The 24,662-nt window shown below is 43.3% G+C and overlaps 1 protein-coding gene across 1 annotated transcript in view; it reads right to left on the bottom strand.

Annotated features, from left to right (window-relative positions):
- LOC122803858 overlaps positions 1–24,662 on the bottom strand; it is a 1,735,734-nt gene that overhangs the window by 1,000,460 nt on the left and 710,612 nt on the right. The window contains exon 9 of the mRNA XM_044073540.1: positions 2,159–2,211. Within this exon, the coding sequence (XP_043929475.1) occupies positions 2,159–2,211 (53 nt within the window). The remainder of the gene's footprint in view (positions 1–2,158; positions 2,212–24,662) is intronic.

Genomic DNA, 24,662 nt, shown 5'->3' with positions numbered 1-24,662 from the left:
GGGATTTATGAAACCAAATATTTTTGGCATCCTTCTCTTTTTTCTAATAGGACCTCTGAGGAGGCCAAAAATGTAACCTCAACAGCAGTGTGCATCTTACCCAGAATGTCTGTAAGATGCAGCTAGACCAGACTATGTATTGCAATGCTTGACCCAGTCAAACTTGCTACCCCACCCTCTGCATTATATAGTAGCCACATGGACAGTGAGAAAACAGAATTGACTATCACCATATGGATCACCAGCTGCTTCCAGAGGTCACCAGTGGGCAATTGCTATAAAGTTTCCACAGTTTTGTCAGTTAGGTCCCTCTGAAACTTTATCATATGAGCCAAGTAGTTCACTGTTCTGATAGGAAATGTACTCAATGCATATACTCGCTTTCCAAATATCTCCATCACCTGGAAATCCCTTTTAGAAGGAAGATAGCCTTATCGCCCTCAAGTCTGGTGGTCAAGGACACCACAATGGGACTAAAATGGGGACCCTTGCGCTTCACTGCTGCCTATCATTTGGGTTCTGCAAAACTGTCGAGTTTACCAAACATGGTAAACACTCTCCACACCCTGGTGCAGACCATATCAATTTGCCTTAGGGTGGCACCACTCAGGCCACTTGTAGAGAACTATAAGCCTCTTGTGAAATCGCTTCCTCCTGGAAGTGTAGTCAACTATGCATGATTAGTAGTCACATCATTTTTAAAATATCACCAAATATGGTGCCTTCAGAAGGAGATTGGGAGGGTGTCCCCCTTTGTCTCTTTCAGTGTCTGGAGAAAGGTACTCCAAAGGAGACTAGCTGCTTCCTTTTACACTGCTTCTTCCTTGGACAGTTCAGAGGGGACTTTTCTGAGCTGCCCTGTAAAGAAGGCACCTCAAGCTTCAAGAGTGGCTACCTAAAAGGCCCTCTGTCTTGAAGGGGCAAGAGACAAATGACTTGAAGGCTGTGCCTCAACTATGCCTAGGGGTGGAACTAAAGAAATACATACCTGTTCATGCATTAAGACCACAATAATATCACTTTAGGGAGATGTGCAGGGGACCTAAAAGCCCAGTCCAGGTAAGGTAGAGATACAGCCACATGTTCAAATAAGAGGAAAAGGGTGATGTCTACTCACATGACCACATTCCAAAAATAAGTGATACATAGTCCATCTTTCCTTTACTTCTTAAGGTATGAGATAGTTACCTCCTGTAAAATTAAAGCATACCCATACAAGAAAGCATGAAAACCATACAAGCAAGCTTATCAGAAGATGTAGGATTGGGTCAAAGACTAGCTTTGTGCTCCCACACATCATCTATGATTCATATCTATCCTTATGTATTATAATGCTCAAGCCAAATCTTGAATGTGGCTACACACTAATAGGACAAGCATGTGCCTGGTAAGGTAACCCCTTCTGTTTTTCTATGCAGCACCTCAGGTTCACTTGGCTGAGATACTAGCAATAGAGGACCCCAATGACATCTTGTTCGCAGCAAAGGTCAAAGATGCAGTTCCTTAGGTGATACTGGATAGCACATGATGGAAACCAAACAAAAACCTTGAAGGTCTAACAGTGCTGGAACCATGTGTGCCTGCTTTTACCTTGTGAAATAATACTTAGCATGAACTAGGGCAGACTTGTAAACCAGCAATAAAAAAATGCCAAGGGTAACTAGAAAAGCTTTTTAAATGATCATCTTTAGAACATTACCTCAATGAACAAACTATATGTGATCTCAATACATACTGCAGACAGATGTGACACTCAAAATGTTGCAGGAATGCACTAGACAGTGAAAAATGTGTCCTTTTTTGTAAGCCCTGAATCTTAGTCAACAGGAAAATAAAAAAGATAGTCTAACATTTTTTTCCAGAAGACAAACCAAACCAATGGACTCTAAAGAACATGAAGACTAACAGAAGCTGCTAAACATCCACTTCATACAATAGAACAGACCATTCATTGTTTACAACCTTCACAGTCATTTAAAATTAATTTTATCTCCGTCGACAAGGAAAAGTAGAGTACAGTCAATTGTTTTCATCTATCACAACATAAAAGCAGCCCAAGACAAAAAGGGAATTTTTGTCCAACTTTAATACAATACAAACTGCAATGAATACACAAAGTATACAGATATTTTTAAGATAAAATGATTCATAAGCTTACCTCTGTCTGCTGTAATGGGGCTTGAATAGGTGCACGAAGCAAGATCTCCATGCCTATAAAAAATTTAGAATGATTAAATACAGCATTTAAGCTACCCCTATGCTAGCCAACACCATCTAGTTAGCTTTAAACTTCTCTTGAGTAATATTGCATTATTTTTCCCTTTATTTCACATAATACACTTGCAGCTCTCACAGTAATCTGGGAAAACAGAAAGACTGTTGTAGTACTAAGTCACCTAGAGCTTTGAAATTCCAAGATACTGCACTGCATACATATTAACATTTCATATTCATCTCAGAGTCCCCATTCTAACTGCTGTGACCTTAACTGAGACCATAGGATGAGACTAGAGTAATGGTGGAAAAATATATGCCAAGTTTGAAATGGTGGTACCTCAAATTATTTCCCATACCCAGAAGTGCACTAACATTAGAATCAGTTTATCAAGGCAGCAGTGGTAAGGGGAATGCAAAAAAACTGAAGCAATGATACAGTGAGTTTCACCATTTCCGGTTGTACTACAGGTCTTGCACTTGGCCTTCAGCATTTATTACTGCCCTCCTATGTATTTTCAACTTTTTACTATGCTTGTTTTCCACAGAAATGTAAGACTCTGCAACCACAAACTATTTAGGTATCTCATTCTCAATCAATAAGCAAAGATATGGTGCAGCCAGTGAAATGAAACAAAATAACCTGAGAGAGGCTGGCAACACTTAATTTCCTTTAATGGAATGGGATAGAACTAGACCTCATTACCTCAGATCAAGTTTGTGCAAGAAAAAGAAAACACCATAAAAGACTACAGACTTCATTCTCTACCTAGAATGTAACTCAAAATGGAACTTAACTCATAGGATGGTCTGCAGCTCGAAGTGTACAGGGATAGCCTTAAGCACTGAACAGTTTAGTAGTACCAGAAGCAAAAGAATTAATGAGTTCAGTAACAAGAAATGATGAAAGGAGGGCGGGTAGGTGAGGAAGGATGGGAGTAGACAACACAGATCTATTGTTATGGTAAGTACATACACTTTTGTATCCGATGTCTTTTCCATCTGTTCGTCAACGGATGGGACAGAGTCCCCAGCTAATGAATCTCATCTGTGGTCTCATGGAAGGATATTCTGGAAGATGGCTGATACAAAAGTAATTCTGCCTCTAGAGAGCATATCAATTTATAATGGGAATGACGAAGGCAAGAGCATTGGACTAAGCAGCAGCCACAGAAAGGGCATCAATGGAGGCCCTTGAAAAGAAAGCAGTTGAAGTGGTCACAGATCTAGTTGAGTGAGCTTTGATGGGCTTGCATAAAGCCACACCCTTTTCTCTGTAAAATGTGAAATGCAACCAGATAACTACCTAGACAAAGTGACTTTAGGGACTCCCTGCTCCAGTTTGGTTGCTGAGAAAGAGACCGAGCTGATCAGACTTCCTAATGTCTTTAGTAAGGTGAATGTAAAAACATAGTTGATGATGGATGTCTGGCAGATGGCAGCATGTATTCCCCTTTATTGGAAAAATTGGGAAAGAAAACTGGTAGATTAATGGTTTGATTTAAGAAAATCTAGGTAGCTATTTTTGATATAAAAAGATTAGTTCGTAAGGAATCACTATCTTTGTGAAAAATAAGGTACAGAGGCTTGCAAGAAAGAGTTTGACGCTCTTATATCCTCTAGGCAGAATGAACTGCTACCAAAAACATTTTCCATGTAAACAACCAAAGATCCACCTTAGCAGCAGGTCTGAAGAAGCATCTTGTTAGTACTTGAAGCACAATCAAAGTTCCAAGAGGGAGTAGGATCCCTCAAGTAGGGGGTCTGAGAAGGAAAGTACCCCTTAAAAAAGCTTTAATCACAGAGGTGATAGGGAATGGATTTACTCCAATGTGTAAACTTGGAATAGCAGCTAACTAGACTTTGATAGTAAACTATCTGGCCCCCAGTATGGAAAAAGGAAAGCTACAAAACCTAACAAAGCTGGAAAAGGAGCCAAAAAGGGATCTAAATTTCTCTGAGAGGCCCAAATAAAAAAAACTTTTAAACTTGACTTTGTAAATCGTCCTGGTAGACTATCTCAGAGTATGCAAGAATATGGACTACTTGGGAAGAAAGTCTGGATTGACTAACCATCATTACACATGGCAAAACCAAGAGGTTAATTTAAAGGCTTGTATGTCCAGATGAAGCATTCTGGAAGGGTGAGAAAGGAGATCTGGGATGGGATCCAGTAAACGGGGTGGGGGACATCATATGAGGCTAAAGCTAGGAGAACCATCCTTGTCAGGGACAGAACAGGGAAATTAAGATTACCATGCCCTTCCTCTCTGATGCTTTTGAAGTGAGTGGAGTCAGAAGGAAAGCTTAAGGGAGACTAGGGGGGCAAAAGGGGGGGTCACAGCATTCTTCAGCAACTCCTCCAGGGGGAGTATAGGGCAAGAACCTGCTACACTTGGTATTGTGCAGGGAGGCAAAGAGACTGCACCATGGCAGGCCCCAGTGACATAAAATCTACTCTGCCAACTTCAGACTGAGGGACCACTCATGAGGCATGAGGATAGGTCTTAGCCTGTTGGATTTCCCGAGAATGTGAACTGCTATTAATAAGAAATTGGAAGACATCACCCATTGCCAAGCCTGGTTCTCAACATAACTGGTATGAGCAGGTTCTCCCCTTTTTCTTGATGTACATGACTACAGACATTGTCCGTTTGGATAGATATTACTTGAGGGAGCCTTGAAAGGCCTGTAATGCTAGGAGAAGTGCCCTCATGTCAAGAATGCTGATATGAAGATTAGCCACTGAGGGGGACCACATGCCTTGGACTGTCTTTCCCATGTAGTGTCCCCACCTCCACCCCAATTAGGAAGTGTCCGTGGCTACTGTGGCTTTGGACAAAGGAGGTACGAATGGGCAACTCTGCAGTACCATAGGGGATTTCAGCTACCATTGGATGTACACTTTGCATGTTTGTTAGCTGTACCCAGAAACTCACTGTTTGATGTCTCATGAACTACTGAAGTGCCAGGGTCCACTGAAGCACCCTCAAGTGTTACCTCACAATAGAAACCAAGGTAATGGATACAGCCATTGAACACAGCAGTCAAAGAACCACTCTCAGGGTTGAGTCTTGAAGGAGAGAACCTCTAATGCATACTTGTGGTGGATTGACAGTCTGTTCTGAGGGAGTCGTGCTATCTGACAGGTTGTATCTAAGTAAGCACCCATGAACTCTATTGCTTGAAAAGAGAGAAATTTGGATTTGTCAGAGTTCACAGTGACACCCATCCATAAGCAAAGATGAAGCAAGGAGTTACTGGCATTGATGAGTAGATTCCGGTAAGGGTGTGAGTCAGCTGTCTAGATATGGGAAACCCAGAACCCATGCAGTCTGAGGTAAGCTGCAACCACTGCCATACACTTGGTGAACACCTAGGGGGCTGTTGTGAGACCAAACGACACGGCTCTGAACTGGAAGTGAGTGGCTCACAGCCAAAAATAAAGAAACCTACTGGACCGCCTGTCCATTTTGTGGTAGTACTCATCCCTGCAGGCCTTTGGAGCACATCCAATCATTCACTCTCATTAGCAGGAGAATGGACTGAACTGCATCCATCTGGAACTTTACTTGACATACTGACTGAGATGACTGAGGTTCAAAATTGGCCTGAGGTCCCCATTCTTTTTTGGCACCAAAAAGAATCTTGAGTAAGTTCCCGATTCATGCTGATCTGATAGGCCCTCTTGGTTGACTCACTTGTTTAACAGCCTATTTCTGGAAGTGCTGCTTGCCTTTGAGAGGATGGAACTTTGGTAACTTTTTTGAAGTTGGGGGATGAGACAAAAATGGAATGTAATAGCCTCTGGTTATTTTCCTCTGCACCCACTTGTCTCTTGTAATGGACATTCAAGCTTTGGGGTGCAGTGATAAGTGCACCCCAACTGCCTCCAGAATACTGCAGTCAGGCAACCATTCAGTAGCATTGGTAAGGCTTCTCAGATAAAGGTTCTCTGAAGCCTTGCCTTTTCTCATCCAACTCTGCGACTGGGGGCGACGGCTACTATCAGAACTCCCTCCTCTGTTGTGGGAGGTCTTTCTCCAGAAGTTTCAGAAGAAAACTCTGGAAATTTCCAGAATCAGTTTCTTACCCCCTTTTCTGGTTCAGGGAGAAAGACTTTGGGGGGGGTTGTACAGAACCGTATTCCAAAGGCAGAAAAGGTCTTTCCACCCTGTTCATGCTTGAAAGTGTTTCCTTGACTTTAGGCCCAAAAAGGGTTGAGCCATCAAAACAGGCATTCTAAAAGGATGTTCTGAAGTGCTCTGCAAAGTGACATCAGTGCATCCAGGGATCTTTCTCTATGGTAAGGCCAGTACCTGTGGCTCTCAAAGTGTCCTCTGTTGCAATAGACATTAGGCACGCCATTCACACATTTGAAAGGGATCGTAGGAAGGCTAACTGCGAGTCCACAGTTTTCTTCTCCTCTGCAGGTACAGACCCAGAAAGAAATTTGGAAATTTCTTTAGATAAATCCCCCTGGAACCTTGTGAACATGTGCCAAGTGATTCAACATCCTCAAAGCAAAGGTAGCTGAAGCATACACCTATTTCTCAAATCTGTCAACACCTTGTACTCCCTGCTACAGGGTAGGCAGAAAAGCTCTCTCCCACTAGCTCCTTCGTGGTAGTGACCCCCCACTACCATGAATCAACAACTAGACCCTTACTCCATTGTTGGTGGTCTTTTGAAGAAACAAAATACTTGTCCAGCTTGTGGGGAATTGGCTCAACCATATCTGGCTCCTTCCACACCTGCTTGGAGACCAGATCCATCAGCTCATCAGCAGGAGGAACTACTCAAGATGTAGACAAGCCAGAGCCGAAAGCCTCAGGAAAAACAACTCCACTTGGGAAGGGCCTCAGGTGGACCACCCGTCTTTGTCTTAAAAGTTTGAGAATCTCCCCAAGCGAGACTTCAAGGGTGGATATGGGGGACTACTCCCCCCTCATGAAATTCAGTGTTCACTCTAACAGACTACTAAGGGGAATCAATGTATCTCCTCATACAAGCATGCTACTGAGGAACCTCCACAGTGGAATGTTCCAGACAGGAAATGGAACAGATCGTGGAGTCATCAAATACAGACTGTCTCAAGGTTCGATGGACCAAGATGTCCCAACATGACTGGATGAGTAGGCTCAGGACCCAAGGGTCTTGTACTGGGGGATGGGTGGAACCGAGTGAGTAAGAGAATTCTTCTTATCCAAAAGGAAGAGTGCTCTCTTGACAGCCTTGAATGCTACGTAATTCAACACAAAGGGAAACTTGAAATTTGTCCAGAAAGACCAAAGGCAACCACTCCAGGCAAACCTCAAAATTCAGCCCAGCTCTGTTCACAGGCTGACACCAGTGCTGAGCTGTCCAGCGCAGAGGCTTTAAAAGGAAGAGATGGCTCCAAAAACTTGACACAAGCCTGCAACCCCCCCCCCACCCGATCCGTCACTAACACTTCCTCCTCCAGATCCTTCCAGATCCAATGCAGGCAATTCCGGTTGGATCAGAGTGAGCACCAGAGTGGAAGAAAACCAAGTCTTCAAGTCAGACATGGACAAGCTCTGGGTAACACTTGGATCCATAACACACAAACCTGAAAAACTATTCAGGTAGGGGGTACAACATGATGAGGGAAAGAAATTGAGCCCCCGGATCCAGCAGTGGCAGGAGCTGGGGAGCACCCAATTGAATATGAGTCCGAAGGAATTTTCTAATCATCCTATCAACTTCTGCTTTGGAAAGACTCTTGGATGACCAGAGTGAACCCAGGGAAGAGGCAGTAGAAGGTGGCCTAGAGGACCAGTAAAGTACAGTTGTGTACATTTACCATAAATGTAGATGTCAGAGTGTATTCACTGTTGCAGTCATCACACTTGGGTTATCTGCTTGCAAGTAGCCCTCAGTCGATCCGAATACCAGAGACTTAGTATTTCTGCGTCGGATGCTGTCACTCCAGTACTGACGCCAGGTCATCAGGGGTATAAGAACGGGCAGCTGACGCCATTACATCTGTTTTTCTTGCCCCAAATGTCAAGAGCCCCACAAATAAGAAGCTAAGTTATGGTGGGAAAAAAAAACAGTGAAAAGTAAATACCAATACCAAAACCCTATAAAGGGGTGAGTAAAGGACATAGAAAGGTGAGAGAGACAAAGGGGTTGGAGGGAAGGAAAAGTACAGTTGTGTACCTACCATAAATGTAGACGTTAGAGTGTATTCACTGTTGCAGTCATTACTCTTGGGTTATCCTGCTGGCAGGCTACCTGCAGTCGGCCAGAATTCCAAAGTCTAGGTCCGGCGTTGGTTGCTGTCGCCTCTTCCCTGATGTCAGTGCGCCAGGGGTATAAAAGATGCAGCAGACGCCATTTTCTTCAGTTATTCTTGCCCCAGATGTCAGGTGCCCCCAAAATGGTAGGCTAAAAATATTATGCCAATAATTATGCATGCAGTAAAATAAACATTTCCTTCATCTACAAGCAAATACACCACATAGGTTGTATAAGACAGAGAAGTATAGATAAGATCCAGCAAAGAAAAGGGGGATGGAGGGTGGGTAACCTGGACTGCAAAAGTGAACACACTCGAACATCTACATTTATGGTAGGTACACAACTGTACTATGTTCATCGTGTTTCACTGCTGCAGTTATTACTCTTGGGTTGAATCCCAAAGCTAAGGCTGGGTGGCTGGGCCTAAAGAGGATTAGGAGAGGCTATAAGGCCTTGTAAAACTGCAGTGGCGAAGCCTGCTCTGGATTTAGTGTAGAGAGGTAAATGGTAGTGCTTTGTAAAAGTGTGCACTGAACTCCAAGTTGCAGCCTCTAAAAAGTCTTTGGTCGGTACTCCTCTGAGAAAGGCTGCTGTCCTGGTAGAATGAGACCTAATGCCCTTGGGCACTGATTTGCCATGTTGTGAGTAGCAGAAACGAATGCAGTGGCTTATCCATTTTCAAATAGTCTGTTTTGAGACAGGCTTTCCTTGAGATCCTGCAGCATATGCCACTAAAAGTTGCTCAGTTTTTCTGAAAGCTTTAGTTCTCTCCAAGTAGAAGCGTAGTTGTCTGTGTATATCCAAGGAATGCAAAAGTCTCTCACCCTTATTCTGTGGGTTTGGATAAAAGGTAGGCAAATGAATGGTTTGGTTAACGGCCACACTGGACACTACCTTAGGCATAAATGTTGGGTTCGTCTTTAGAGAAACCCTGTCTGGATGGAAAATGATGAAAGGTTCCACAGCCATGAGTGCCTGTAACTCTGAAACTAGTCTTGCAGAGGTTATTGCTAGGAGCAGAGCTGTTTTCCAAGATAAAAACTTTATATCAGCTGTATTGGCTGGCTCAAATGGTGGCAGTGTGAGATTTTCCAAGACATAATTGAGGTCCCATGCAGGTATTGGGGCTCTCCTTGGAGGTCTTATGTTTTGGCCCCTCTGAGGTACTGCCTTAGCAATGGATGGCAAAAAATAGGAGGTTCCGTATTGTAATGAGCTGAAATGGCAGAGGCATGAATTTTAATTGATGAAAAGAATAGGCCTTTGTCCAGCATCAAGGTTAGGTATTGTAAAATCTGAGGGATATTTGGTACAGATGTGTCAATTCCTTGTGCCTGGCTCCAAGCACAGAATCTTTTCCATTTTTCCACATAAGATTTTCTGGTACTGTGCCTCCTGGCCTCCAAAATAACATCCATCACTGCTTTAGAGAGAGGTGCACTTTGAATGGTTACATTATCCGCCATGCTGCCAGATTTAGGGTCCTAAGTTGGCTGTGCAGAATCTGATTGTTTCGCTGGGTCAGTAAGTGAGGAATTAGAGGCAATGTCCAGGCTGGGCCTTGAGACAAGCTTTTTAGGATTGGGTACCAGTGCTGGCGTGGCCAGTCTGGGGCAATCAGAATCAGTCTTGGTGTCTCTTGTCTGACCTTTAGGAGTACGTTGGGGAAGAGAGGCAGAGGAGAAAAGGCATATACTGTTAGACTTTTGCTGAATGACAGAGCATCCACTTTCCATGCTTGCTTGTGATAAGTCCTTGTGCAGAATTTCTGTAGCTGGCAGTTGTGAGGGGAGGCAAATAGATCTATGTCTGGGCATCCCCACATTCCTTTGTTATCAAGCTGAAGACTTGTGGATCCAGTTTCCACTCGTGGGGATACGTAAGGTTTCTGCTTAGTTCGTTTGCCAGAGTATTGTTCTTTCCTGGCGCGAATTGTGCTTGCAGGTGTAGTTAAGTCAATGCTGTGTTCCACAAAGTCATGGCTTGTCTGCGGAGGGGGTAGGAATGTGTGCCTCCCTGCTTGTTTATGTACCACATGACTGTAGTATTGTCCATCCTTATCAATAGTTGTCCTGGATGGAGTAGATCCTTGAAAGCTGTCAGGGCATTCAGAACAGCTAGCATCTCTTTTTGATTGATATGTAGATGCATTTGGCTTGTGGACCATGTGCCCTGAATACATTTTCCTGCCATGTGTGCTCCCCAGGCATAATCTGATGCATCTGTTGTTATTGACTGCCTGGCTGTGGGTAGAGTGAATGGTTGTCCCTTGTTGAGGTGACAGGCATGAGCCCACCATCGAAACTCCTGTTGCAGACAAGGAATGAGGGTAATTAATCCTTCCAGGCTTTGACAATGTTGAGTCCAGACACTTTTTAGGTACCGTTGAAGTTTCCTCATATGCAGTATGGCATATGGAATTAGCAGAATGCAGGATGCCATGAATCCAAAGCCTGCAGAATTTTTCTTGCAGATAACTGGGTCTTTGTTGCCAACATTTTGAAGTAGGAAGTTAGTTGCCTTTGCTTGCCTGGCGTGAGATAAGCCATCTGGGCAGTTGTATTTAAGCTTGCACCCAGGAATATTATCTCTTGAGAGGGTACTAGTTTTGATTTCTTTTTATTTACTGTGTACCCTAGGCAAATTAATAATCTTTTTACGAACTCCAGATGCTTTAGTAGAGTGTCCTTGTTCTCTGCTTGTATAAGGCAGTCGTCCAAGTAAGGATAAATATGAATTCCTCTATGTCTGCAAAATGCAATTACTGGTGCCAGGCATTTTGTGAAGACCCTGGGCGCAGTAGATAAGCCAAAGGGCAGTGCAGAGCATTGGTAGTGCATTGAGCCAGCTATGAATCTGAGGTATCTTCTGCAAGATTGTCTGATTGGTATATGCAGGTATGCCTCTTTTAGGTACAAAGTTACAAGCCAAGCCTTCTTGCCCAGCATGGGCAGAAGTTGCTGCAGTTAACATTTTGAATTTTGGAACGTCCAGAAATGTGTTTAGAAAAGACAGGTTCAGTATTGGTCTCCAGGCTTTGTCCTTTCTGGAAACCAAGAAAAGTCTTGAGTAAAATCCTTGTCCCTGCTCTTGCTGTGGTACTTGCTGAATGGCCCTCATTTGCATAAGGGACGAAACTTGTTTTTGTGCCTCCGCCCATTGATTGTGTGGCAGGTTTGGCATACCTTTTGCCTTTGGCAGGATGTGAAAGTGGAACCTGTAGCCGTGGGACACTATATTCAATACCCATTTGTCCTGGGTGATCATGTGCCAATTTTGAGAGAAAAATGCTAGTTTTCCCCCTAAGGGGGCTGCAAGAAGATAAGTGCTTGGTGCTGGCAGAGGCAAGTCATTGGGACTGTTTCCTGTATGGCTGTGCTTTGTCTTCTCCACTTTTGGAGGTAGAAGCGCCCCACTGTTTAGGCCTGTATGAGCCCTGGGGCTGGGATCTGCCTATGGGACATCTCTATCTGCCTCTTTGTGGCCTGTCCGACACTGGAATGGACCAATTCTTTGTAGGCCTGTTCCTGCTAAATTTTGGTGGCTGAACCTGTAAGAAATCCTTTACTGTTTGCATAGATTTCGCTTTGTCCTCCATTTTCTTAAAAACTTCCTCTGCTTTAACACCAAATAAAGTATCATGCTGTAATGGAGCATCTAATAATTTTGCTTTAACATGATCAGGCAGATTTTGTTCCTTTAACCAAGCATGCCTCCTAATGACAGAACCCGTAACTGCGGCCCTGCAGGAGGCCTCCAGAGAATCAAAACCACATTGCAATGTATGCTTTCCCACTTGTTGCATGCAATAAATCCTGTATTTCCTTATTTTCTGTACAATCAGAATTAGTCAACATTTTCTGTTTTAACAGAAACATTAAGTATTGCTGATACTTAATCATATGAAATTGACCATTTAAAGTCCTCACAGCCAAAGTAGCAGAAGTGTAAACCTTTTTCCCCCATCTGTCTAGTGCCCTTGAATCCCTGTCAGAAGGGACAGAGTTTTTTTGCAAGTAGCGGCCTTAACCCCCTTGGGACCCTGAGAAATAGTTTCTGGGTCAGCAGCAGGGTTTTTATAAAGAAATTTATGTGAATCAGGAACCCTGTAGTATCTGTCTGGTTTAACAGGAGCTGGAGGTAAGGAGTCTGGAGAAAGGCCGGATTCTGAAAATATATCATCTACAATGTCTACCACAGGGGGAATAGCAAGAGGCCTGTGCTGAGGAAGTAAAAGAAAATCTCTAAGCCTTTTCTTTGATTCTGAGTAATCTTGGCTCTCCCAGTGGAAGTGCTCCTTCATGGTATGCAGGGTTTCCCCAAATGAATAATCCTCAGGAGGAAAGGCTGAAGGAAAAGGCTGAAGGAATGGACTCTTCAGCATCAAAATCCTCATAGGGAGGAAGAGAGTATTCCTGTACAGAAGAGGAGTCAGACGAAATGGAAACCTGATCTGAAGAGTCATAGTCTGTGTCTTCCCTAGGCCTCTTGTCAGGAGGGGGATGGGAACCCCTGATCAAGGTAATAAGGTCTTCAGCTATTTTGAGCATCTGTTTCTTGGGCATGGAAGTCTGTCCTGGAGAATGCTGTACTTGTTTCTTTGTCTTTAAAGCTGCTGTAGTCTTTGCTTTTGAAGCTGAAGTAGGCTTTACATATAGCTGTATAGGTCTGAAAGCACCCTCAGAAGCCGATGCCTGCTCAGCAGCTACGGACCCATCTGAGGGAATGATTTCAGAGTGTCCAATATATTGAGTATCCAGAGGCCTAGCTGGCTCCACTTGGGAGTCATCAACGGCCTGTGGCTCTGAGGTAGCGGGTGTCAAGGGCTGTGAAAGCGCCTCACTGAGAACCGGCGACTGGCTTAGCGGAAGCCTCATCGGTTTTGGATTTCGGATGCCTGTCTTTCTCTTTTTCCTTGCGTTTTTTAGAAATTCCGGTCGTCAGCTGTTCCGACGGCATTGTGTAATTGAATTTTCGACCAAAGTAATAAGCAAAGTCAAACCAACGCTTAATAGTGCGTTTGTTGAATCTAGCACAAAAATGACAGCTGGCAACGTTATGATCAGGGCCTAGACAAGGAATGCAGCAAGAATGATAATCCTTATGAGGTATTTGCTTCCCACAAGAAATACAATTGTTAACTTTTTCTGACATTGGTCTGGAGCAAGAAAAAAGTTTCCCCAACGGGGTACTTAGCTTTAATGAAGACTTCGGATCTGAAATTCGTCTGTGAAAACCTCAGGAGTCAGCCGACCGGCACTTGCAAACTGCTTTTGCTTCGGGCACTGCGCGGCAAGAAAGACTGAATAAAATGATGTCGGCTGCATCTTTTATACCCCTGGTGCACTGACATCAGGGAAGCGGCAACAGCAACAGACGCCGGACCTAGACTTTGGAATTCTGGCCGACTGCGGGCAGCCTGCCAGCAGGATAACCCAAGAGTAATGACTGCAACAGTGAAGCACGATGAACATCCAGAACTGCAACAGTGAACACACTCGAACATCTACATTTATGATAAGTGTACACAACTGTACTATGGTCTTCGTGTTTCACTGTTGCAGTCATCACAATTGGGTTAATTCCCAAAGCTGAAGAAGGGTGGAGACAGTCAAGAAGAACTGGGGCTAGCTAATATGCCCTGCAGGACTGCAGTTGCAAAACCCGCCCTGGATTTGGAAAAGATGGGCAGGTGGTAATGTTTGGTGAAGGTGTGTACAGAACACCAGGTAGCAGCATCCAGGATGTCCCTAGTAGGGACTCCCCTGAAGAATGTTCTAGAGCAGGGGTGTCTAACCTTTTGGCTTGCCAGGACCACATTGACTGAACAGAAATTGTCTTGGGGCTGCATATAAAATATATCATATAATTAACTCGTTTGCTGCCACTGGCGACCAAAGTCAACCTCCTGGCTGTACTGTAGGTGCATTCGAACAATTAATACATGTAATAAATCATTAATATTTGCCTTAAAATTCTAATTCTTAATCTAACAGTTAACTCTAACATCTTGCTTAATATATATATATATATATATATATATATATATATATATATATATATATATATATATATATATATATATATATATATATATATATATATATATATATATATATATATATATATATATATATATATATATATATATATATATATATATACATATATATATATATATATATATATATATATATATATATATATCTATATATATATATCTATATATATCTATATATATCTATATATATATCTATATATATATATATATATATATATATCTATATATATATATATATATATATATATATATATATATATATATATATATATATATATATATATATATACATATATATATATACATATATATATATATATATATATATATATATATATATATATACACACACACACATATATATATATATATATATATATATATATATATATACACATATACACACACATATATATATATACACATATATATACACACACATTTTTTTTTTTTTTTTTTTTTGGTTACAAATAAACAGGTACAGAACCCTTCCGTTTTTATGAGGTCATACCACTTGGTTTTACTGGTTTCTGGGGCAGCCACGGTGGTGCAGTGGTTAGCAGTATCACCTCACAGCAAGAGGTTCTCCGGTTTGATCCTCGGCTAGGGTGCCTTCTGTGTGAGTCTGCATTTCCTCCCTGTGGTCGCGTGGGTTTCCACCGGGTGCTCCGGTTTCCTCCCACATCCCAAAGACATGCTGCAGGTGGATTGGACACTCTAAATTGGCCATAGGTGTGTGTGTGTGTGTGTGTGTGTGTGTGCCGTCTGTGGAAGGTTGGGCACCGGGCTGGCAACTCGACACTGCAAAAACTCCACAGCCAATCATGAGCAGACAGGTGATCCGCTCTGGCGACCCCTAAAGAAGAATAAGAAAGCAAATAGGGAAAAAGCTCTGACTGAAACACAGACAGCCTAGGTAGATTATCAGCCCAGGTGCTGGAGGAGCCAATGATGTGGGAAGAGGAAAGATGAGGTACAAGGCTGCTCCTTTTTGGTGGGAGGACAGAGCAGAATGTAATAACATGTTCAAGGGTGCACCCAGGACACAAGACCTGGTGGTGACGCTATAGCTATGGTAACAGTCATCAAGTTGCTAGATGGCTGGGCATAATACAGGGCATATCATTACATGAGGAGGTGGCTCCCCATGGCACCCCTGTGCAACCACCATGTGATGTATAGCATACAAGTATACTGGGGGTGAGTAGGGACACAGAAAAAACTCAGCTAGAAAATTATTGCACCTGTGCATGCCCTGTCCACTGCTTGAACTTGGATGTTACTAGGATCTTGGGCTGAGAAATCTTCTAATTTGGAGTGACACACTCATTGCGGAGGGGACAAATCCAAGGTAAGCTTCCAATATCATGGGCAACATTAAGTATGTCAGCGGTATGGGAAATTCTGCAGATCTAAAGTCAGTAGTAGATGCTCAAAAAGTACCTATATAGCAAAGATTTTTCATATTGCCATTCTCTACAATCATGATGTCTGTTATAAGATGCAGATTTGTTAGATAGTACAAAGACCAGAGTGATCAGTAAAACTCGAGAGATCTGCACTGGTATTTATTTGTCTGAGTTTATTAAAGACTATCAGTGTCATCATCACAAAAATATGACGTGGAATTAATTATCTTTAAACATCAAAATACTAACTGCTTTCAGTTTGGCCATTTCTACTTCCTGTACATAAATGGCTATAATTCCAAAAAGTTGACTATAGTGCCAGAACATTTTCAAGGCATGGTACTGGAATACCTATAATAAAACTCATAGTCTGCGTTCTCAGTTCCAAAGACAAAGGAAAAGTGCATTTTGAATTTTAATTATATAACACAATTAAATGACAATTTTTACACTACAGTATTCACTTCTGTACAGAAATAAGTCTTCTTTTTAGGCCCAATGCTACAGCAACACAAGGTATTTATGTGATTAGTAAGATTTTTTTTTTAAACTGAATGTTTTGCGAAGGTAGTCTATCAATACCTTATTACCATACCGGCCTAGATATGATGCTGTCCACAAATGTCAATATCCCTACGTCACTCTTGCTTGCATCATTATAAAATTATCAGGACAAACAAGAGAATATTCAGCATTAAACAGCCCAATGCATGAGCTAACACAATCTAGAAAAACAGGCTGCGTATTCTCACATATGTAAATGTCTTCCTAAACAAGTAAAATAACCGTATGCTATACATTTAAAATGACAGTAAAAATCATATTAAGGCCATAGGTTCAAAAGGTTCACTGGCTCAAAACCCATAGCAAGCACTTGTAAACCCTAGCACTAGACCCTCCTATACTGTACAGAATGACAAAGCTCTCTATTCAACCTTACCAGTCATTCAGTAAAACAGTTCACTGTACCTATCCAGGCATGTCCAAAGGGCAGTTTCAGGCGTACTCTCCAGTCCAACCGGTGAATCTGGGCATTTTGAGGCAATGTTACAACTGCCTCATGTACACAGACAACCCTCTCCTCCTACCACCAAAAACTATTACATGTGAGAGATGCAATTATACAGCCAAACTGGAGGCTAAGCTCTCTCAACCCAAGGCTGGATCAGATAGTCAAGAGAAGGGAAAAACTTGCATCACACCACCAGTCTCATATAGACCCATTAAACCAGCACCGGCAAAAAAAACACATAAATACACAAAAACATACTCAGAGGCTGTAAATAAAAATCGGCAAATGCAACAGACACCTCCAAAGCATACATCCAAGCTACCTCCAACCCCCCCCCCCAACACAAATCATGAAACACATACTTCACAAAACCAGTGTGCCATGCAATCACAGCCCTTAAGGCAAAATAACATACCCAACATACTAGTAATAGGTGACTCTATAGTCAGGCACACTGGCATCCCACTCACTAGGCTGAATAAGGAAAAGGTTACTGTTAGCTGCCTGTCAGGTGCCAGGATCCGCCACATAACACAAGCACTCAGGTCACTTCAGAACAAGGACAAACATGACTCTGTCATTGTCCATGTAAGTGTGAATGACCTGAGCTGTACCTCCCTGGACTACAAAAAGAGAGACATGGAGAGCTCCCTGATCTTGCAGCCTAGGCGGTATGACCCTGAGTAGCATCCTGCCCTCACCAGGAATGATACTGCAGTATAAAGAAAAAATTATCAAGTTCAGCAACTGGCTAAGTTTCTGGCGTCATTCAAAGGGGATCCAGTGACTGTCCGCCTGGGATGACATGCTCGATAAGCTACGCTGCTTCGCTAGAGACGGCTTGCACCTGTCACCCTTAGGCTTTCGAATACTAGCCAAGGTTCTTGCACAACCTCATAGTGCCTTTTTTAGGCAAGGCTCAAAAGACAAACCCACCGCCATAAATATCACAAGTAACAAAAAACTGAGGGTAATGCTACTCAATGCCAGAAGTCTAAACCTCAAAATGCACGCACTAAAGGCACTAATCAGTATGGAGAAAAGTGATATATGTGCAGTAGCAGAAACCTGGTTTAAGGCTCCAGAGAGCACACCAGCACAACCAGGCTACAACTCATACCATACATTTCGGCCACAGAACCCGGACCGAAATACAAAAGGCGGGGGCGTATCCATATTCATCAACGATATCCACACCTCCAGTTTAGTGGCACAGCAGGATGCTTCAGAGATTATCCACGTGCAACTAAACGGGCAAAACTGCAATTCAAATTGTAGCTTGCTACAGATCAGCCATGTGCCAGGACCCCCATTCCACATTTCTGGAAACACTGGGAAATACAAAGGTCCTACCAAACACCCTAATATTGGGTGATTTCAATTACCCAAACATTAATTGGGAGAACTACCCAAGTACTAACTCCCTTGCCCATTTCCTAGAATTTATAAATTCAAATGCCCTGGATCAACTGGTCAACACTCCCACCAGAGGTGACAACATATTGGACCTGGTCATCACCAACATGGGCAACCGGTGCTCCACACCAGAGGTCAATTCCACGCTGGTTAGATCTGACCATAAACAAATCACTTTGGATATCCACATTCCACCCCCACCACCAGACAAGGAAACCACCGCAAAAAACTTTTCAAAAGCAAACTTCACGTTACTTAAGACCGAGGTGGAAAGTTTCAAAGCCCCCATGCTAAAGGATAACATTGCCCAAGCGGCAAAATCCTCTACTAATGCACTCTACGGGCACCTACAAGAATGCATGGATCGTGCTATCCCAAGCAAAACCAAGACTCACTCCTCCAAGAAAAGGAAACCAGTCTGGTGGACTCCTGCCATAAAACAAGCTATACAACAGAAGGAGGAAACTAGTACAGAAAAGAGTAAAATCCCAAGAAGGGAAGACATCCCTGATCAGTATCAACAAGAAAGTACGATACCTCATAAAATTATCCAAGGCAAGTTTTGAAAGAAAAATTGCCAAGGACTCCAAAAATAACCAAAAGGCATTCTTTAGCTATGTCAAGAATCTAAGTGGCAATGCTCAGATCTGCTCGGAGTTAGTGCAGAATGGTATAAAATACACTAAACTGACCGATATTGCCAATATCCTGGCAGACAGGTTCAGCGCAAACTTCATCCCCCTCTTGCCCCCAAAAGGGCCCAGAACCATACCAGAAGAATGTAGAGCTCCTGAAATCACAGACACTCAGGTTAAAACAGCCCTCTCCAAAGCCAAAAACACAGTATCAATGGGACTGGACAGTGTCCCAGGCTGCATGCTACACAAGCTCAATGACTAACTAACCCCTCACCTAAACACACCGTTTAAACTCAGCCTCTCCACAGGCTATGTACCCATAGAATGGCGCACAGCAATGGTTATTCCGCTCCACAAAGGTGGAGCCACAACAGACCCCGGGAACTATCGCCCTATAAAAGCCTGACTTGCTTGGTCTGCAAGACTATGGAGCGCATCATCATTGAACTCATTAACAGAGACATTGGGAACCTCCAAACACTGGACCCTACCCAGTTCGGCTTTGTTAAGGGCAGATCATGCCTCCTAAACCTGGTGGACTTCTTTGAGACAATTACAAAGGCTATAGACGAGGGAGAGGTGGTACACACAGCCTACCTAGACCTCGCAAAGGCCTTTGACACCATTCTCCATTCTAGTATTATAGACAAGCTCACCAGCCTGAACATAAACCCCTAAGTCACAAGATGGGTTGCCAACTGGCTCACGGACAGAACCCACATGGTAAGAGTTGCGGGAGCTAGGTCCGACTCTAAATCGTTTACAAGTGGTGTTCCTCAGGGCTCAGTCCTAGGGCTCCTCCTGTTCGGCATATACTTCTCAGAGGTATAGGCAAGCAGAGGAAGACTACGGCTGACCAAGTTCGCAGACTAATGCAAACTAGGGGCTATAACTGACTCTCCGGCTCACACAGACATCCTCCAAAAGGGTCTCACTGAGATGGATACCTGGTGTCAAAATCATGGCCTCAAGCTAATTGCCAAAAGGTGCATAGTCATCCCCTTTGGAAAAAAACAAAGTACCCACAAACTACCACACAGGTGGTAGTCCCCTAAATACGGAAGACGTAATAAGGGATCTGGGGACCCAAGTAGATAGTAAACTCTCCTTTGATAATCACATTGCCAAAATGGTTAAAAAATCCTTCTACGTGGCCCACCTTATCACAAAAGGGTTCACATCCAGATCAAAAGAGGTCATTGTGCCCTTCTACTCATCGCTCATCAGACCCATCATAGAGTACAACGCCCCATTTGGGATGTATCTTACAAAACACCTGCAACAGCTGGAAAGACCACATAAGTACCTCACCAAGAGGATCACTGGCCTCAAACAGATGCCCTATGCAGCTCGACTGAAGAAACTCCAGCTGTACTTGGTTGCATACCGCCTGCTCAGAGGTGATCTCTGCCTCGCATACAAGGCCATGTCCAACCCAGGACTGATGGACATGCTCCACCTAAAGAAAAGCTTATCCCCCAAGCCAAACGCTCTAGGGATCTCAACCTCACCACAACAATAAATAGGATGTGCTGGAGGGATGGATTCCTGTCACAGAGACTTCCCATGCTTTGGAACAAGATTCCAGTCTACATTAGGCAGAGCTCCTCACTAACGCTCTTCAAGAGAAACCTTGACGAGTGGATGGGAAACAAAGTTTACCCCGGGGATCACTTCAGTGGTTCTGCTGGACAGAGGCTAAGAGAACTAATCTAAGGGGGCGGCGAAAGCCAACACATTCTGGCTAGGCTTATAAATGCCTTCAGGCAGATAGCCTAGTACCTACCTATGAACCTATATATAGTCTGAGGAACAGCTATTATTTTAGATACGATTTCATAACACGCCCTAATGATAGGATTCTGAGATATACCTAGCTGTTCCGCCTGAAAATTATGAAATGAATATGAAAAAAAAAACTGTAACTAATGTCTATGTAAGTAATATTAGTGATACTTAGTCATAGAGGACCAAATTTCTAACTCTCTTGAAATGTTCTAACAAATTTCACAGGAAAATATGCCAGAACTCTCACTCCAGAATGTACTTTCTGTTGGTGACTTCAAATACAAAGACACATACACAATTGTATCTTCGTGTAGTGTGGGTCATTGTTTAATTCTAAATTTGGTAGGAAGAGCAAGCATAAATCCACCAATATAAAACTTCCTCAAGAAAAATAAGCTTGTTTTTTTTTATCTCTAAAGCAATATCATCATAAAATAGATATATTCTGATGTACTGCATTCCTCTGAGCAAAAGTCATACCACCAACCATAGAGGAAGCTGTTTATAATGCAGCAACTGGACTTAAACTAAGCATGCCAAATAATCCATATGTCAAGTCCCTTGCCTTACTTGGAAAGAAGGAAGTTTCTTTGCTCACCAGTGGGAGTGGGGAGCCTTGAGCAGCCTATCTGTCCCTGAAGGAGTGACCTCAGCACAAGAGCTTGTAGTAATTGGTCGTTTTGAACCATTTCCAGCTCTTTTGAAGTTCCCTGTTTAAAATCCGCATTTGCGTGGCTTTGCACGATCGTGCACATAGCGGTTAAACAGGCTTAAAGTATTCCTGGCTCCGCCAAGTCTGCACTTCAATTTTTCCCTTAAGAAAGCTCTACTTTCAACAAAATTAGTCTATTCACTTTATCATAAGCCTAGCACTTGCTCCTAAAACCTTTCTTTTAAGTGAAGCACCCTTAAACTAACGTAAGCACTACATCCACCTACAACCAGTGCTAATACCCACTTCCCTTCAAAGTCCTCTGTCTGACCCAGTTACACATCACCCCCTTATACTATTCTGGCATGTCGAGTGGTATATTACTGACGTCTTCTCCAGTTCCGCTGGTTAATCTGTGAATCCTGAGACAATGTTACAATTGTCTCATGTACACAGACAACCCACTCCTCCTCCCAACAAACACAAACACATGAGAGAGCTGCAACTATATAGCCAAACTGGAGGCTGAACTCTCTCATCACAGGACTAGCAAGACCAGACAGGAGGAGAAGGTAACCACACAAACAACAAACCCAGTCTCACATAAACCAACCACAACTTCAAACCAAACACATAATAACACAAAGACCTACTTGGAGGCTCTAATAAAAAACTTACCAAAACAACAGAGGCTCCCAAAGCAGACATCCAAGAAAACACCACCTCAAAACTCTGCACATGCAACACACAGTACACAAAGTCAGTGTGCCAAACAATCACAGCCCTTAAGGCGAAACACCATGCCTGATACACTAGTAATAGGTGACTCTATAGTCAGACACACAGACGTCCCGCTTACCAGGCTGAGCAGAGAGAGGGTAACGGTGAGCTGCCTGTCGGGAGCTAGGATCCGCCACATAACACAAGCACTCAGGTCACTCTAAAGCAAGTACAAATATGACTCCGTCATTGTCCATGCCGGCGTGAATGACCCGAGACGTACCTCCTTGGACTACATGAAGAGAGACATAGAGGAGCTCTCTGATTATGTAGCCCAGGCCGGTATGACCCTGACCCTGAGCAGCATCTTGCCCTCACCAAGAATGATGCCACAATACAAAGACAAGATGATCAGCTTTAATAATTGGCTCAATTACTGGTGTCATTCTAGGGGGATCCAATGTCTGTCTGCTTGGGATGACATGCTGGACAAGCCACGCTGCTTCGCAAGGGACGGCTTGCACCTGTCACCACTGGGCTTCCGGATATTGGCTAAGGCTCTTGCCACCATCATAGTACCTTTTTTAGGCAAGGCTCAAAAGACAAACCCACCACCTTAGAAAACAATAAAGGAAAAAAACTAAGGGTAATGCTGCTCAACGCCAGAAGTCTAAATCTCAAGATGCAGGCTCTCGAAGCACTCCTCAGTATGGAGAGCATCGATGTCTGTGCAGTAACTGAAACCTGGTTCAAGGCTCCTGAGAGCACCCCAGCCCTACCAGGTTATACCTAGTATCATGCATTTCGGCCCCAAAACCTGGGCCGAACCACAAAAGGAGGGGGAGTGTCCATATTCATTAAAGACACCCACATCTCCAGGTTAGTGGCAACGCACGAAGCATCGGAGACCATCCATGTGCAACTAACCATAGGCAAAACTGCTATACAACTTGTAGCATGCTACAGACCACCCTCGCAATCTCAGAAACTCCATTCAGTCTTCCTGAAGACACTGGAGGATATGAATGTCTCACCAAATACCATCATATTGGGAGACTTCAACTACCCAAACATAGACTGGGTGCATTACTCAAGCCCCAACACCCTAGCCCAAAGGTTCCTGGAATTCATCAACTCAAATGCGAAGGAACAACTAGTCACCTCCCCCACAAGGGGAAATAATATACTTGACCTGATCATCACAAACATGGGGACAAAATGCTCAACACCGGAAGTATACCCCTCACTAGTGAGATCAGACCATAAACTAATAACCCTAGATATTCATATCCCACCTCCACCCTCAGCACAAAAGACCACAGTGAGAAACTTCTCAAAAGCCGACTTTACACACCTTAGGACTGAAATGGTATCCTTCAAGCCCCCTGGGCCAGTGGAAACCACATCCCACACTGCTGAATCCTTCACAAATGCTTTCTGCGGGCATCTCCAAGAATGCATGGATCATGAAATCCCAAATAAAACCAAGACCCTTTCCACCAAAGGCAGGCATCCTATCTGGTGGACCCCAGCCATAAACAAACTTTATAACAAGAGAAGGAAGCTACTGCAAGACAGAGCAAAATCCCATAAAGGGAAGGCATCCCTGATCAGCACTAGCAAAAAACTACGTTCGCTAATAAAATCATCAAAGGCCAACTTCGAGAGAAAAATTGCTAAGGACACTAAAGATAATCACGAGGCCTTCTTCAGTTATGTTAGAAACCTGGGCGGAAACCCTCAGATATGCGCAGTTAGTTCATAACGGCAAAAAATACACTGAACCCACAGATATTGCCAACATACTGGCAGACAGGTTCAGTGCAAATTTCTCCCCTCCCTCTCTCCCAAAAGACGAAATAAATATCTCAGCTGAATGCAACCTCCCTGAAATCTCAGATGTCCAGGTGAGAGCTGCCCTCAGCAAAGCTAAAAATACAGCATCCATGGGACCTGACGGTGTCCCGGGTTGCGTGCTATGTGGACTCCTAGAGGAGCTAAAACCGCACATAAGAACGCTGTTTAATCTTAGCCTTGCTACAGGATACGTCCCTGAACACTGGCGTAAAGCTACAGTGGTCCCACTCCACAAAGGTGGCACCTCTACAGACCCTGGAAACTACCGCCCCATAAGCTTGACCAGCCTGGTCTGCAAAGCTATGGAAAGGATCATTATGGAACTCATAAACAAAGACATCGGGGACCTACAGACAATTGACCCTACCCAGTTCAGCTTTGTAAAAGGCAGATCCTGTCTTTTAAACCTAGTGGACTTTTTTGAAACAGTCACTAGAGCCATCGATGAAGGCAAAGCAGTTCATACAGCCTACATGGATCTGGCAAAAGCCTTCGACACAATATCCCACTCAGGCATCATAGACAAGCTCAACAGCTTAAATGTAAACCCGTTTGTCACAGGATGGGTTGCAAACTGGCTAAAGGACAGAACCCACAAAGTCAGAATAGCTGGAGCTATGTCAGACTCTAA

The sequence above is a fragment of the Protopterus annectens genome, chromosome 6.part0, assembly GCF_019279795.1.
Source record: "Protopterus annectens isolate FY-2018-M chromosome 6.part0, PAN1.0, whole genome shotgun sequence".
Lineage (NCBI taxonomy): Eukaryota > Metazoa > Chordata > Ceratodontiformes > Protopteridae > Protopterus > Protopterus annectens.
This window is presented reverse-complemented; position numbering and strand designations above follow the sequence as displayed.